The sequence below is a fragment of the Schistocerca americana genome, chromosome 8, assembly GCF_021461395.2.
Source record: "Schistocerca americana isolate TAMUIC-IGC-003095 chromosome 8, iqSchAmer2.1, whole genome shotgun sequence".
NCBI classification, from domain to species: Eukaryota; Metazoa; Arthropoda; class Insecta; order Orthoptera; family Acrididae; genus Schistocerca; species Schistocerca americana.
In genome coordinates, this window is record NC_060126.1 from 228,341,582 (window position 1) to 228,359,196 (window position 17,615).

General features: G+C 38.4%; 1 protein-coding gene across 8 annotated transcripts in view; it reads left to right on the forward strand.

The window, feature by feature from the left end:
• The first annotated feature begins 1,720 nt into the window (after nucleotides 1-1,720).
• LOC124544690 (apoptosis-inducing factor 3) overlaps nucleotides 1,721-17,615 on the forward strand; it is an 85,491-nt gene continuing 69,596 nt past the window's right edge. For 2 of the 8 annotated variants that reach the window (XM_047123324.1, XM_047123323.1), the window contains exons 1-4: nucleotides 1,992-2,131; nucleotides 2,367-2,489; nucleotides 2,816-2,876; nucleotides 10,480-10,652. In XM_047123324.1, the coding sequence (XP_046979280.1) occupies nucleotides 2,059-2,131; nucleotides 2,367-2,489; nucleotides 2,816-2,876; nucleotides 10,480-10,652 (430 nt within the window). In that variant the 5' untranslated portion in view covers nucleotides 1,992-2,058. Of the gene's footprint in view, nucleotides 2,132-2,366; nucleotides 2,490-2,576; nucleotides 2,736-2,815; nucleotides 2,877-10,479; nucleotides 10,653-17,615 lie in introns of those variants that run through there. The other 6 variants (XM_047123326.1, XM_047123325.1, XM_047123327.1 and 3 more) reach the window with 6 other exon arrangements.

The following is a 17,615-nucleotide window of genomic DNA, read 5'->3' on the forward strand; positions in this document are numbered from 1 at the left end:
CAGAGGCTTACTTCACATGTGATCACAACAACAAGAAAAAGTACACAACAGGCAGTATCGTACTGGGATTATGCTTTATAAACACATTCTTTCTCATTTTAAATATGTACCAAATTAAAAACATGTAAAGGAAAAACGAAGTAGTTCCTATTTGACAATTGCTACTACTCAGTGAATTTTCACAGTATCAAATAAATGTATAGCTACAGCTAACTAATAAAATGTTGTTAGTTACCATACATCTTTACTTCTAAATTACAGTTACTTTAGTACTATGGCATTACTTTACATTCAGTTCCACTATTATATATGAACTTTATTGTTCTTCAGTTGATGATTAACTCTACGTCACTAATAATAAATACAAATAAAACAGCTACAAAGCAAAATAAGAAAATCACATGAAGAAAAGAGAATAAAATTATCAACATTTGACATTGCTCCTGTGCTTCTGACTTAGAGGGACATGGAGTAAATTTGTAACTGAATGATTGACATACAATAAATAGGTCTACCTCAACTGCCAAATAACAAAAACGAACACTAGTTTCACCAACAGTGAAGTGAATCCCACTGAATGTCGACTCGACACTTGAAAAAAATAAAAATAAAATAAAATTGTGGACTTGCAGAGGAATAATTAGACTTGTAAAAGTTTAAATGGTTGATATACCATAATGCAAAGCAACTTCAGCAAGCTATGAGTGTTGTAATTCTTTGCTACTGGTATTGGGAAAATTATATGGAAGTACTATAAAGATAATTGAAAAATCTTGCAGAAAGCTGAAAGCTTGACTGTACTGTATTGTGATATTCTAGATAGGTGCTTATCACAAAATACTAGCAATAAACCCAGGAAAATGCCAAGCTGTTGTAGACGGTCACATTCACATCATATACTAAAGAATGGTTAATTCCGATGTTTGGAACTCATGCTTCTGATGGACAAAGGAAAAAAAAAAAAAATACGTCCCACAGATACGTGAAAGTTGGTGTTGATCGTCCCATTGTCGGCTTCGTTACAGAAGTTTCAAATGGCTCTGAGCAGTATGGGACATAACATCTGAGGTCATCAGTCCCCTACAACTTAGAACTACTTAAACCTAACTAAGCTAAGGACATTACACACATCCATGCCCGAGGCAGGATTCGAACCTGCGACCGTAGCGGTCGCGCGGTTACAGACTGAAGCGCCTAGAACCGCTCGCCCACACCGGCCGGCCTACAGATGTTTACTTGCCAGAATAGCGAAGAGTACGGAAGGAAATAGGGCGTGCCCTTTTCGAAGAGCCGTATGCTACCAGCCAGTGTCTTCACGTATCATGGGGAAACCACGGCAAATCTGCGTTGCCATGAGAGGAACTGAATACTTTTTATCCACATTGAGGGCACGAGGAAATTTTGACACACAGAGCAAATCACATCGAGACTGGGGACTAAACAATAAATTAAGAATCCAAAAGGGATAAACGTTGGCAATTCGATGCCACAGGTCTACTATCGAAACTTCCTGGCGGATTAAAACCGTGTGCCGAACCGAGACTCGAACTCGGTACCTTTGCCCATCGCGGGCAAGTGCATTTCAATCAGGTCTGCTACCTTTGTACACACAACATGGAAAAGCAAGTATGAAATAAAAAAAGAATTAATCACATAAAACGTCAGTCACAGAATGTAGCTTCTTTTACACAGACAAATTGAACGTCAGGTTAAATACTTAAGTTAATTGTAAGATAAGTTCCCTGAAATAGAGACCATTCGAGCACGCAGGCGTTATGTCGTAATAACCAGTGGTAGAGTATTACGTCATTTGTACCGCCGCTGAAGGCGGAGACACGAACTGCTATCAGAAGTGAAAGTTGACTCGAGCAAGTACGTTGTTGATGTCTGCCTCGCTATAATAATTACGGTTTGCACTTTACTTTTTCGCACAGCTTCTGTTTCCGCCAACTAACTGACACTAACATTACACAGTGACTTCATAGCGGTTAGTTTACACTTCATCGTCGTGAGGTATATATTTGAAGATCTCTGCAGCAGTCAGCAGTGATAAGCAGTATGTTTACAAGCAGACGTTTGTTCACCGTCTTGTGCGGAAGGAAGTTTAATAATACAAAATTCACGCGCAACAGTTATGTCACAAAATTAATTAGCAGTCTTGAATATTTGCGCGTATATAACTGTTTTTCATGCATTCAAAAATTGTTTTCTATTAGCTAGATATTTATCTCAAACGTATTAATATTTCGAAATGTGTCATAGCTCGTAGAAGTTCTGTAAAGCAAAATCCAACCTATTTAGTGTGTGTCGAATTGCATATCTATATAATCATTAGCAGTGAAACTTTTTCTTTCTGTTTCTCCCAGATTTACTTCAGTATTGTTTGGACAGTCATCCGACAGCATTCAAAAGCACAATGGGAAATGGGAAGTCTAAATATGAACTCTCAGCAGCAGCAGAAGCAGCGGGCTCAGGAAGCGCCCAAAAGGGTCTGTATCTCCACTTTTGTATGTCTTTTGTTCATATGAATTTGTAAGGGGAAATAAATTTTATCTCTGTCAGGATTTTCAGAGGAATGTCTACTTTATCGAAATTACGCAAGTCATTTTCTGTTGTTACAGTTGTACTGGTCTGTGGAAAGTTGTTTCACAAAATTCGTGTAACCAGATAAATTACTGCGTTCATAGCCTCTTCCGTCATCAGTAAATTAATTCTGAAGATGGCGTGTAAATGCTGTAAATTATTAGCTCTCTTGCTTTTGGTCAGTGTAATTCATCACAGTTACTGACAAAATGTTCAATCTTTTATATTCCAGCAACGCAAGATGATTTTGTGGAAGAAGTTGTTTGCCAGGCATCAGACATCAATGACAATGAGTGAGTATAATGTAATTGTGCCGTTAGTCGGAAATTAAATGTTGGTTTTACTCTTAGAAGCAAGTATAACATGTAGAAACTAGAAGTGCAGAACTTTGGTTTTCAAAAATGCCTTTAATGCTACGGACATTAAGTGGAAGTTTTTCTAAATAATTTTCCTCGAGAGATATGTATGAAATACTCAATTTTTTCTGATTTATGCAGTGGGCATTGACTTGCAATAATTTCGATGTTCGTGCCCTTTTTATGTATGCTACTTGACAAATTGCTACATTGCCCCCTCTACATTTTCTAGAGACTTAAGGTTGGGACCATAATGGTGTCAAAAGAAAATAATCAAATTCATATACTGTTATAATAGGCCTAATTTGAATAGAATATCAAAGTAGGCACAATACCTGTGATCATTTATTCTTCTAAAATTCCAAAGTTTTTTTTGTATGTTCTGTCACAAAGTGATTACATACACGTTGTCCGTGAATAAAGTTGGTGGGTATCTTTTCATATTAGGTTTGAATTTAAACATATTGTTGCATTATTTGGCAAAATTGAATATAAGGCATACAAGTAGGCTATTGGATTAATGGCACATGGGTAATAGGCTACACTACACATCAGTCAATTATATTTTGTGTCAAGATTCATCTGAACTCACAAGCAAATTCACATATTCCAACCTAACATAGACCTCGGGCTACACTATATATCTGTCTGTCAGCGTGTCTAATTTTCTTCAATTCACATTCATTCGCTTACCAATTCATAACATTCCAGTCTAATCTAGGCCTTGAGATTCATGACAAGTCAGTCTGTTAGCAAATCTAGTGTTCCCATCCATTAAATAAATAAAAGTATCAATAAAAAATGTAACATTCAAAAGAATTATATAAGTAAAAATTATTCTGGCACGATCCAAATTGAAAACAAATGTATTGGTTCATACCTTCTGCCAAAAGGAATCATTAGGTTTAGTATTTTTCATGTGCTACCATATATTATCACCAGATGGAAACTCCAGGTTGGAATATCAGCAATGTAACAAAAAAAAAGATTGGTACTTATCGTAAAGATGATGTATTAAGGTATTAAGTTGCAGGCAGGCACAACTAAAAGACACATTAGCTTTCGGCCACAACTTTCAACAGAGAAGGAGAAATGTGCCCCCCCCCCCCCCCCCCGCCACACACACACACACAAGGTGAGCATGAGGGGGGGGGGGGGAGAGAGAGAGAGAGAGAGAGAGAGAGAGAGAGAGAGAGAGAGAGAGAGAGAGAGAGAGAACACCACTGTCAACCAACAGCCATCAGCTCGCAACTCAAGAGGTCCAGACACTATAAATGTACTTAAGCCTTTTAGTTTCCATAGTAAAATTTTATTATGTGTACAATTAAATACCTTTGGAAAATCACAGACAATGCTAACAGAACTGAGTTTGTGATGTATACCAACACTGTAACTGTTTTCGTGATATATATCATCACTACAGATGCACAAACAGGACCAAACTGAGCTGCTGTTATAACATAATTCTCGGGAAGGTGGTCAGTATACTATTGTAAGCCACCCCTCTTAAAGATTTGTAGAATATAAGTAGGTTGAATTAAATTACTTATAACAAAAATAAGGATGTAGGCCTAGATACTAAATTACAGAGATAGGAGTATATGTGGCACTTTGAGTAGAACATAAAAAAATACGGGGCGAGACACAAAATGAAGTTCTGTAAGGTGATGGCTGTACCTGTGCTACTATATGGCAGTGCATCCTGGGTTATGAAGAGAAAAGTCTGTAGCCATGTTCATGTGACTGAAATCAAATTTTTACAAGCAAATGTTTTAGTAAGCTGGACAGGATGCCTAATGAAAACATTAGACAAGAACTGAATATTTTTGCAATAATGGCAAAATAGAACATCACAAACAAACCTGGAAACCACATCTGCAACGGATGCAAGAAACAAGGATTCCAAAGATGGCCTTACAGCACAAACCCAAAGGGACATAGGACAACCAGTTAAAAGGTGGACCTTAGAGCAGAACAGGTCAACAGGTCTAATCTGTGAAAAGCAGAAGAAGAAAGATTGGTTATAATTAGAGATCTGTTGCTTCTCTCCTCTTTTATAAATAGGTGTTACTCCCATATTGGAGTTTTTTCAGGTAATGCACTGTGACTGGTTGGTTACAAAAGTAACTGAAGTGAGTTGCTGTCAAGCCAGTGAAAGGTTTGAGTATTTTTGTTGAAATACCACCATAGTCAGAAGAGTTTTTCAAATCAGTTCATATGTTTCACATCAGTAACGGCCTTATAGATTCTAGTCCACCTTGGTATTATGTAATGAGGAGGGAAAACTTTTATCTCCGATTTGCCTGGATATCATCAGGTTAATAAACTATTTCTGCAAGGTGATTCTTCACAGTTGTAACAAGTTAATAAAAGACATGTTTATATGCACCATCAGTTGCTTTATTGAAATGTGCTGCCTTCCCAAGTTACTCAAATTATGCTCACTCACAGTTGTTAAAAAATTAATCTCTCCAGTGATTAAAATCATTTGGATTTTAAGCTAAACTTACCAAAGGCCTCCACATCCTACAATTTTTCCCGGTATAGAGCAAATAAGCATAACACATCTCCATGCCAAGTTGGAGGCAGTCAGTGGGAGGTTAATATGTGGTAACTAGTAAAGTGCTGTTAACTGTCTTTGTGTTGTTAACATATGAATTAATTGTTTTTTGCTGACAGCCTTTCCTTCACATGATGCTATTTTTACCACTATTGTTATCTTGTATCTTCAGCTGAAGTTAATGATTATGCCAAAAATATATGAATTTTGTTTGTGGTGGAAAAATGATATAAATTATTTTCATTTTGTGGACTAACATTTCTTCAGTTTCTGCTTTTGCCAATCACAGGAGTTTCTTTCATTGATGCATGTACAGCACTTTTACACTCTGTGTTGAAAGATTATTAATGTTTTGGAATTTTCATTGTGGCAACTAATACGAGGGCTATCCACAAAGTACATTAAGTTTTGTAATTAAAAATAAATAAAGTATTGGAATTTTTTTATTATATACAGATGAAAGCCACACTTAAATACTACTTTTCTGCATAGTTGCCATTTAAATTAAGGCACTTATCGTAGCGATGGACGAGCTTGGAAATTCCTTCGTCGTAAAATTCGGCCGCCTGCGCCTTCAACCATGTGGTTACCTCTTCTTGAAGCTGTGCGTCGTCATCAAAACGCTGCATAGCCAACCACTTCTTCATTGCTGGGAATAAGTGGAAGTCGCTCGGTGCCAGGTCGGGACTGTACAACGGATGAGGAACCAACTCCCAGTTAAAAGATTCGAGAACTTCACGAGTGGCATTTGCCATGTGGGCCTGGACATTTTTGTGAATCAGCAAGATCTTTGACCCCAACTTTCCCCTGCGCTTGTTTTGTTTTGCTCTTCTGAGGTTGTGCAGAGTTTGGCAATACCTTTGAGAGTTTATTGTAGTGCCTCTTTCCAGGAAATCCACAAAAATCACACCTTTTCTGTCCCAAAAGAGGTAACCACATGGTTGAAGGCGCAGGCGGCCGAATTTTATGACGAAGGAATTTCCAAGCTCGTCCATCGCTATGATAAGTGCCTTAATTTAAATGGCAACTATATAGAAAAGTAGTATTTAAGTGTGGCTTCCATCTGTATATAATAAAAAAAATTTCCAATACTTTATTTATTTTTAATTCCAATACATAATGTACTTTGTGGATAGCCCTCGTATGTAGTGTAGCCTGAAGTACATGTTAGCCTGAATGGTTACAGTTTGGTTGCACGTTGGCAAAATTGATGAATGTGAGTATTAAGTCTAGATTGTGGTGATGGATAGGTTTATAATGCGGCCAGGGATCTCTGTAAGCCCAGATAGTTCAGGTTCCAATTATTTTTCATTTATTTGCATCCAGAGTTCTGAGAAATGCCAAGGAGTGGCAAAAGCAGAATGTGAAAACTCAGGGTTAAATTATTTATTACACCTTTCTGTATTTTTGTCCTGCAAAGGGTAAATGTTCTCTAAACATTCAGTTCATTTGCACTCTGGCACCTAGTATGTTAAGGTTATTATTCTCATACATTTGAAACATAAACCTTATTGTTTCATTGGGTTTACGCATTGGCTGTCCTGGCATCGCAGCTTGCCATGACCACACACAACAAGCATTACCAACATACACTTTGAGATTGGACCATGAACAGCCCATCATAAAGTTTTCTCAATTTTAGATTGGAGCAGAAGGAAAATGTAGTAGTTCTTGCTCATTAAGATTCCAGATAGGAAATGGCGCTTTATCAAAATAGCTGAAAATAAGTTTCTCTCCCACTCTCACCATTCAGTTTCCTGCTGAGTGCTCTCTCTCCCGGTCATTTGCCTCTACCATTATCCATGAGTCCACACCCATAGTTTTGCATTTCGTTCCACATATAAACTTTGTAAGCCACTGTATGGTGCACGAGAGGGGGCCGCTCAGTTCCCGTATTGCCACTTTGTCATATTCCATTTGTGTATGCCACGAGGGATAAATGACTGTCTGTATGCCTCTGTATGTGCCCATAATCTCTGTATTATTCTCTTGACAACTACACAGGACATGAAATGGACCCAGCAGAATTGTTGCACTGTCTTCCTTGAAGTCTGTACTCTTAATTTATCCAACAATGTTTAGTAAATATGTAACGTTGTAGGCCTTAGTGGCTGGTGTCATTGAAAGTAAAATCTTCTACAGTGTTAGGGCTCCATCGTGTTCCTGTTAAATTTCTTCTTATAGAATCAACATTTGGACTCCTCTTCTGAGGTCTTCTGGTGTTTCCAGGTAGTTGAAAATCCTATCCTTCCGTAGGTTCCCACATAAGGTTTTTGAGCTATTCTACTACATGTTCCTATTGGCTTTATTGGCCCATTACAAACTTTGGGAACCCGTTACAAACTGTCTCCAGATGCTTAGCTTCGTTTTCTTAGCAGAAAGATCTGGTTTCGGTTCTCAGTATCTCCTCAGATTTTTCTGAGGCAGGGAGGTCTAGAACAGAGTCCACTAAGCAGTGTGATGCCAAATGAGGAAATGTTTGAATAAAGAAGCAGTGTTGTCACTAGGATCCATCTATTGGTAACAATAGGTGGAGGGATTTGCAACATGCTGATCACATGTTCCACAGTAATAAATCACTCCTCATGCTATCTTTTAGACAGCAGTTGGGCCTAAGGCCTAATCTGTCAGTGGTGGCTACATTCACAAACCTTGCAATGCATCCCAGAAACTATTAATGTCGTTAGTCATACCCAGTTGATAACGCTGGCCAACAAAAAAATATTTCACTTCGTGAGTCAAATTATGCGTTAAAAAATTAGAATATGACAGAAAAATTTATTAGTTCTAATTTCTGTGATTCACAATAGGTGGAAATATTATATTTTAGTGGATTAAGAGAAAACAGTACATTTTAATTAAATAACAACATTGAACGTCCACTTGAATTTTTTTTAGTGAGCATCACATTCTGAGTATTTCAAATTTATGGAAGAACCCCTGATTGGCAGTTTGGTCTGAAGAGAATTGTGAGATAGCCCATGAGCTCATTGTCTTTCGGCTTCCCTCTTGTGAGTTCCAGAGCATTCCTGTACAGAGACCAGTAGTAATTGGCAAGCATTGCTTCATTTCATTAGTCCTGATGTCTGTGTTCCAGTACAGTAATTTCCTGATTGAGCCTTTCCCTGTGCTTATCATAACGAGGGGAGGGGGGGGGAGGGGGAAAGTCTAGTGGGAGTGGAAGAAATGCACCTTAAGGCACAGGTTGCATCAGAGGAGACGGTATTTTTGCAGGAATACTGCCACCAAATGAGAATAGTTTCTGTCTCTTTTGCCACTTAAAAAGTCATGAATAACTCCATTGAAGGCTTACCAAGCTTCCGAAACTTGATTCAATGCAGGATCCTTTACAAGGTAAAAACTTGTGGCCCAACAAAAATACCTTCCTTAACCTTTGCATAACGTGATGTAGGAAACAACAGGATTATTTTTGTCTCAAAATAAGGCAGCAGATTCCTCTGGAATCTGTAATCTGAGACTCTGACAAGTTGAAGAAGATTCCATTGCTGTAATCTTGATCCTAAAAGTCTTGCTTTCTCCTTTGGCAAATCAAGGTCTTGAATGAGATCACTCAATTGTTATTGCTTCAGTCAGTGTGGTTTATTATCTTTTTCCTCCTCATAATAAGGGTCATCGGTGGCATAAAGCTCCGTGGGTCCTTCTTTCACACTTTCTGCATCCTTTGTTTCCACCTCAAAGTTTTGGGGGTGGAGTAGTATCTGAATGTCGAATAGCAGATGGAAGATTCAGGTAGTGAATTGAATTGATCTTCTCTCTCTCTCTCTCTCTCTCTCTCTCTCTCTCTCTCTTCCTTCCCTTTTTTACAATCCTGTCTGTATGGGTGGAGTCAAGCAGAAATAGCAGTCATCTGCATGGTTTGTGGGCTCCAGCCAAAACCATATGTACAGCAAAAGCCACAGATCATTTATGTTTCAACCATTCTTGAAATGTAACACAGCATGAGTTACATTCGATAAGTGGAGCCCATAGCTTGTCCTTGGCCCCCTACCTTCATACCAAACTAATGGCAGTAGGCAGTCTTCCCAAGAGGTATCACATTCAGTTTCAGTGATGAAAATGTTAGTTCTCCACTTATTTAACAAAAATTATTCTCTGATTTTGCACATTTCCTTGGCATTTTAATAACTCTTACACTGTAAGTGACCGCAGACACCAGAAATTCTGCACTAATTACAATAAAAACAATATTAAATTTTCACTAACAGCAAAAGTATGTATGTTTATAACCTTCAGGTATCTGCAGAACATTGGGCTTGTCAGGTGACAGGCATGCCAATTGCAAAAATAAAATTTTCCCCAGACAGAAAATGTTTTTTAAAAGACTTGTTACTTTATTGGCAAGACAAGAGCTAATTGATCATTTTTATTGTTAGTTATAAATTCAGCAGGTGGATGTACATAACAATCAGCTATTTTATTTATTTATTTATTTATTTTTTTGCCCAAAACTTTTTCACTGTTGGCCAGCATAAGGACTCCAAACAGGTGGAGCTTTGCCATCAAATTGCATATACTGTGTTGTATTTACATGTTGTTTCCTTAACAGATGCACCACACTGTCTCAGAATACTCCCAAAAAGTCCAGATCTTAAATTTTCTTTTCCTACTACTGGTTTCACTTGTTTTTCCATTTCATATCACTTTTTAGTATTACCTTATACATTTAAATGGTATGGCGGTCTTGAAAATTTACTAGTAATGTAATTAGATAACATAGTATTTAAAAGAAATAATTGATCCATTAGTACTGCTCTCCACAGTTTGGCCTGTAGCTACTTAATGTGTGCATGATAATATGGAATTCTAAACAATTTTCGTAAATATAATTGTTTTGCAAATATTTATATGCTCCTATTAGTTTCTTGTGACATGATAGCATTTAAACTTTTTGTACAATTATCATCTGTTGTGTTGTTATTTCTTAAAGTATATTTGTTTACAATTTCTTTTCTTGTGAAGAATGAAATCATTTGAAGTGGGTGGCGGAAAAGTGCTGCTGGTAAAGCAGGGCGGTAAGCTGTCTGCAATTGCCAACAAGTGTTCACATTATGGAGCTCCTCTATCTTCGGGGGTCTTGGGAGATGGACGTGTCCGCTGCCCCTGGCATGGAGCTTGCTTTAATGTTCATACAGGTGAGTTGAGTATTTTAATAATTTCATCATTATATAGTTACTGTGTGTTTAATGGTCGTAATTTATGGCTGCTCCTTGTAAACAGATGGTACTGCAGGCATTCATTTGTGTGATCTTTTGTCTGTTCCCTTACTTAAACTGATTGAAGAATCTAGTAGGAAACACATGAGCCAATTCAGTTCAGAGTGTAGAAGTACCTAAAGGCAATTGGGGTATATCATTTTATGTACAGTGTGGCAAAATCAGTGATTTGTTGAGCTCAACAGAGGACTCAATTATCACCTATGCAGTCGCATGCTTTCAAGAGAGATGAAAAAGGTGATTATAACTGTAAAGCAGCCTCCTAGTATGAGTTGTGATAAGACAGATTACAGGGTCCCATTATCTTGGCTGACAGCAAACAGCATTCAGGATGCTGCTGCATTAGGTGTTGCAGTAAACATAGCTGCCAAAGAAACAGACAGCATTGCAACAGCTTAAATGCCACTGGGCTCTGTAAGTGCAGTACTGTGTCAATGTACTGATTTGCTTCTCATTCTACAGTACCAGCCACTAGAAATGTCAGTGAAAGCTACTATCAATAAATGTTAGCTCCCCTCCTCCCTGCTCAAGTTGTTGATTCAAAAATTAAGTTCTGTAATATTCTTAAAAACTGTTAATGGAAATAGGATGAAATAGTAGTATATAAAATACAAAATGGCACTGGTTCATTATTAAATACACCAACCAGATGAAGGCCGCTTCAACAATAGCCAAAATCTTGGCTAATATAGTATGATGACATGGTCATATATACAGAAATGTTTTTCTGAAGAACACTAAATACATTTAGTAATACAATATATTCTATTTTTTACCTTGTAGCCGTAAATACAACATTGTTAAGATCTAGATGCTGAGTTGCTGACTAACTAGGACATCTATAAATTCCACACTGGTCAGTCCTTAGCCTTTACCCACCTTACCCTTGGCCAGTACATTGTCTCTGCTAACCACAATTCCCACAATTCTCTACCTTTCAGCCCATGGATATGCTAGCGCGCTCAGTGCAGATCATCTTGAAGCCAGCCACAAATTTGAACAAAACACCCGACCCCCAAAGAAACAATTGTTAAGGCTGTTAGTTATATACTTCAAAAATGGCGTTTTTCTGTCGCAACTGTCATTCACACCGCCATCTCCACCAACCTTCACCCCCCCCCCCCCCCCCTCTGTCTTTACGCCTATCTGGCCAAAAGCCTAGCCTAGTGCCCCCCCCCCCCCCCCCAGTCCTTAATCTCTCATCCAGATCGCTCTCCATTCCAGTCCAGGGTGGTCATTTCTTTCCAAAGGCATAACCTACAGTCCCTACCCAAACTCAACCGTACTGCCATATTTAAATATCTTCTTTCATCCCCAAGTAACCTCAGCTGAATATACCACTTCACCACCCAATGCCAAACCACAACCAAGAGAATGAGCATCAAACCCTGCCTAGAACAGTTCTAACTCAAACCCTGAAGGGATTCTCCTCCCTTCCATAAAATCATCCTCTCACAGCATTTCAGCTGCTATATTATGCTTGAAAAACATCACCAAAACACCAAACCTTACTAGAGCTGAGTTCTGAGCTGTCCGTGACCTGCAATCCTCCAGTCAGACTGCTCTATCATCCTTCCTGCAGACAAAGGCTTGACTACTCTAGTAGTTGACCTTAATGAGGGTGTGGCAGAGGTGCATTGTCAGCTCTTGGATACTTCAGCTCGCAGAATTATTCCTAATGACCAGATTTCCTTCATCCAGACTAAGCTGCAGAAAATTCTGAAAACTCTAGGCACCTCACAAGGATTCACAACTGCTTCTGCAGAACTCCTCATCCCTCCTGATACCCACTCTCACTTTTTACTTAATTCCCAAAATACACAAATAAAAACATCCTGTCTGTCCCTTAGTAGCATTTCTAGCGTATCAACAGAGCCTCTCATCCTATGTAAAAAGACACCAGTCACTCTCTTTAATGTCTCAAATCCATTCCCCCCTCTTGCATGTGGTACCCTCCTTGTCACCATCATTATGATCACACTGTACACAAACAACACCCCTGCACACAACCTCTCAGCCCTAGAACTCACCCTCTCCCTATGGCCACCTTAAAGTCTTTCTAAAACTTTGTTTACTGTCGTCCTAGTCAACGTCATTGTTATTGTAAGTGCGTCACTTGCTAACTGTAACTACTAACTACATAACTCGATAACTATAATTACATCACTTTTGAAGGCCAGACCTAGAAACAAAATGGAAGACTGCTGTGGCAACCAGGATGGCTCCATTCTATCCCAATATTTTCGTGCCCTGCATGGAAGAAGCATTCTCGTGATTCAGAAGTTTGGCCCCTGGTATAGATTTATCGATGACAGCTTGGTGGTCTGGACGTATTCTGTGACTAACAACTCTGTTTTCTTCAACGACGTCACTCCTTTTCTCAACACACTCATCTGGGCCTTTTCTAAATCCAAAGTCACCTTTCTTGCTTCCTTGGTGTTAACCTTTGCCTTGCTGAAGTCAATAAACCACAGTCCATGTAATACCAACCAATAACTGACAGTTTCTAAAATTTGAAAACTGTTACCCTTTCCAGGTAAAACGCTCCCTTCTTTTCAGCCCAGGCATATGCACCAAACTGATCTATTCCACTGCCAAATCCTTCAACACCTACATCAAATATTGTCCCAAACTTACTTTCCTGTGACTACCCCATAGGGTTTAATCAGAAACGAATCTCTCAGGGAGTATTCTCCTCTGCCCTCCTACTAATGCTGTTGCCAGTCCCAAAAAAATGGGAAGCATCCTCTTGTCACACAATTCCACACAGGGCTTGAGTCCTCAATACTTTGCCAAGGCTATGATTTTTTAAATTGTAACCTCCCTTTTATAGTTTAATTTTTGTGGTAATTGGACATGGGCAGGGGATGGTTAACAAAGAGAGGATCATTTATTGCTAGACGAATCTGACTATTGTCTAATACCAAAACATATTCCTTTTGACAAATATTTAAGTTCCTCAAATTTAAGTGGAAATACTTTGCTTTGAAAGGAAAAAAGTACAGATCATTTTACTTTATTGACTTTTTGCATGTAACATGCTTACTACCCAACCATGCTCATATTGAGAGTTAATTGTATTCCACTTTCATACTGAAGTTTGTCATTGCTGTATTGCTTTTCCAAATTAATCTTTCAGATTATAACTGTCCATTGTAGCTTTCTGTAACTGTAGAAATAGTAATATGTTCCACCAATTGAACTACTGACTAACAATGACAGTACAATTTTGTTCACTGATTTCATCTGTAATTATATGCACATTCTGCAAATAAAACACACCATTACTTGTTACTACCCTGCCAATAGACATAATACATCCAAACATTTAACTCGACACTTTAGCAAACTATTCAAATTTGATGTGATATATTTACATGCAACCATTCTGTGCCGAACATGAATGATGACTTCCTTGCATACTGGTTGATGGCACACAGCACTTGAGTGGTTTTGAACAAAATAACAAGATAGTGCCCTTACCAAAAAAAGGGCACTCAGCTCTGAAAGTTCCAGATGGCCAGGAATGCATAAGGTGTATATTTACTGTGTCATACTATTTCTATTAAGTACCCTTTCAGGGTGTATACGACCTGGGAGATCTGGGAAAAACCCAGGAATTTTTTCATCCGGGAAAAACCGGGGAATTTTTTAGAATTCTGTGAATTTTTCATTGTTGTAGTTTTCAGTTAGATTTTTCTAAATTTTACTGGCAAGAACCAATATTCTAACAAAGGATATTACTGTATCCCGGTGCTGCAGAATAGTACTGCAGCAATAAAACATGAATGAGAGAAGAAAAACAAAAATAAAACTTACCGGTAAGTTGTAAAGGAAATGCGCCATATACAACAACGAAACACAATGCTCAAACAAACGTATGCCAACAGCGATATGTGTCAAAGGCTTTAGGAAGACTATGCAGTGCTTCAGAACAACAAATAGCCTCCAATGAGTGTGATGTCACAACTGTTTGCATTCGATTCATTTGAGAAGTTGTGAGCGGGCTCATGTGCATGCCCAGTTGAGTCACGTATGAGTCGTACCTTCTACCGGTTTTGACTACAGAAGTGTGGCTGTTCGCGGTATAAAGAGCAGCAGCAAGCAGCCAGATGATACATGGAAAAATTTTACTGCCGTGCACAAGCTGCCAGATTCACGCATGCACAACAGACCCGTATCTAGTGGCGGGGGCAAACTTGGGTACTTGTCCCAGGCGGCAGTTTCGGGGCGGTGGGGCATCAAATTCATATTCCTGAGGAGAAAAACCTTGTTTCATAAAGCGCCTAGCAGCCAGCGCACATTGGTCTATCGATTATTCATATGATTTTGAAATGCATCCCTGTTGGTTTTTGAACACATTCTAAGTTTATTTCTGAATGAATCATAAGTTGAGTTTTGAATGCATGCGTAGTGTATGTGTGGAGTTCGCAACTAACAGGACTAACAGGTAAGAAAGATTATGTGTTGTCTTCTCGATGTACAAAAAAAAAAAAAAAAAAAAATGAGAATTTGACAAAGATTTTAGCCAGGCAGCAACACTGGTAAGGGCCAGTTGCACAGTCCCCAGCTAGCAGGTGCTTAAGTTCTGTTCTGGGAGTAGTGCGGAAAATGTGTTGTGTGAATACGTAAAAACACCTAACGGGAAAATAAACTTGGGATAACTAAACCAGTGACTGTAGCAGGGTTAGTGAAGTTAACCAGAGAATAAGTTTTGACACTGGCAGGAATAGTCACAGAATTAGTGATGACAAGATTGTTTGGATGAGGAAGGAGAAGAAATGGGGACATCAAACAAATTACAGAAGAATATGACGATATCAAAATTATATAAAAATTTTGTACTACTACTATTCAATCTCGTGCTCAAGAAGTGAAGCATATGAATGAAATGTGAAACTATTTCCTAACATACAACTTTTTGCTTGTAGTAGCTTTAATAGGCATTTGATATTGGTACTTCGTGAATTTTATTCTGTCGTGACATAAAAATGACCGTTTGTTCCAAAACAGTCTCGTTTATTTGGTGTGTATTACAACTGCTGCAATATTAGGCAGGTCTATTTCATTTTATCTAGCAGACAGTGACAAATTACGTGTAATCAGTTCAAGAAACCACACCAGTCTTTGGTACTATTTGTATTAACAGCTTTTTCCGTATTAGATAATGGCATTTAATTTTTCGTGAAGCAAAACGTTTGACAAACTTTGATGAGGTAATAGATCCTTTTGCAGAAAGAAAAGCACGCCATGTATAGCCGTAGCAAGATTAGAGAAAAAAATAATATGTTATGACTTAAGGATTGAAGAAATGTGTACTGTCTTGCTTGTTTCTTGTCTTTAATTGTTTTATTTAATTTTATGTCACTCAAAACAGCAAGTTATTAGCTAATAGGCAATAGTGTGCAAATTTTCTGAAGAGTTCTTGTTGTCCCGGTTACAAATAATTCCATCCAGTATTAATTGTGAGGCTTTTTGGTTTTTATATATATATTATAATAGAGGGAAACATTCCACGTAGGAAAAATATATCTAAAAACAAAGATGATGTGACTTACCAAATGAAAGTGCTGCCAGGTCGACAGACACACAAACATACACACAAAATTCAAGCTTTCGCAACAAACTGTTGCCTCATCAGGAAAGAAGGAAGGATGTGGGTTTTAAGGGAGAGGGTAAGGAGTCATTCCAATCCCGGGAGCGGAAAGACTTACCTTAGGGGGCAAAAAGGACGGGTATACACTCGCACGCGCACACACACACACACACACACACACACACACATATCCATCCACACATATACAGACACAAGCAGACATATTTAAAGACAAATATGTCTGCTTGTGTCTGTATATGTGTGGATGGATATGTGTGTGTGTGTGTATGTGTGTGTGTGTGTGTGTGTGTGTGTGTGTGTGTGTGTGTGTGTGTGTGTGTCAGACCAGCCAACTGGGAACAGGAGAGGCACCACAGCACATTTTAATTTCCACTGTCCTGGAGACAGTTTGATGGCACCCATCACAAAATATACGAGTTTGCATTCGACAGAGCAAAATACCTTGATGTGCGATAGAAGAATGCTGTGTGAAGAGGTGTAGCTCTGTACTAAACAGTCTTACACTCCCTCGAAGACTTACGTTTTATGTACCACACTCTTCAGAAAGATGTGCATTAAAAAATGAACATTTTTTTTGAAGTCTCTATAATTTTTGGCATCCTACCTCAAACGCTGGAGGGAGGGGGAGGTGGGACACCACTATGTAGTATTGCCCCGGTTCGGGAATATCGTGGATCCGGCACTGATACACAGAGCAGTGTGAGTTGTAGTCGGGAGGTGAGTGGTCTCTACGTGTGCCGTGTTTAGGTTTAGCGATTTTGTTGTTTCCTCTTCGTTTATTGCTCTCATGTCAAATGAAAACAAAATGGATTTCTGTGGCTGGGAACTATCAAGTGAATTAAAATACATTCACATAATCATGGAAGGCTAAAATAAATTATTAGTTTGAAATTTTAATTTAATTCCACCTTTCTGACAGTCAAGCATTAATCACTTTGCAGAACAATGAAGTTATTTTTGTCAGTTTGCTAAAGAAATTTGACTTTTGTAAATCCTCTCTCCTGAGGCAATCAATTTATTTGAAACGAAGTGTTTAATTCCACACTGTTGGCTTGTTTCAACTGTTCGCTGCATTTCAAGTGCGTGTTTTCATCTTCTAGCACATATGGCATTATGGCATAATAAGGAACCAAACATGAGATAATATAGTACCGGTACTTCAAGAAAATTTACTTCAGAATCTGGACAAACGAATGTGCACTTTAAGCTGAATTATGCATTTTAGTATGGTTCATGAAATTCCCATGCTCTTGGAGTATCCTCTG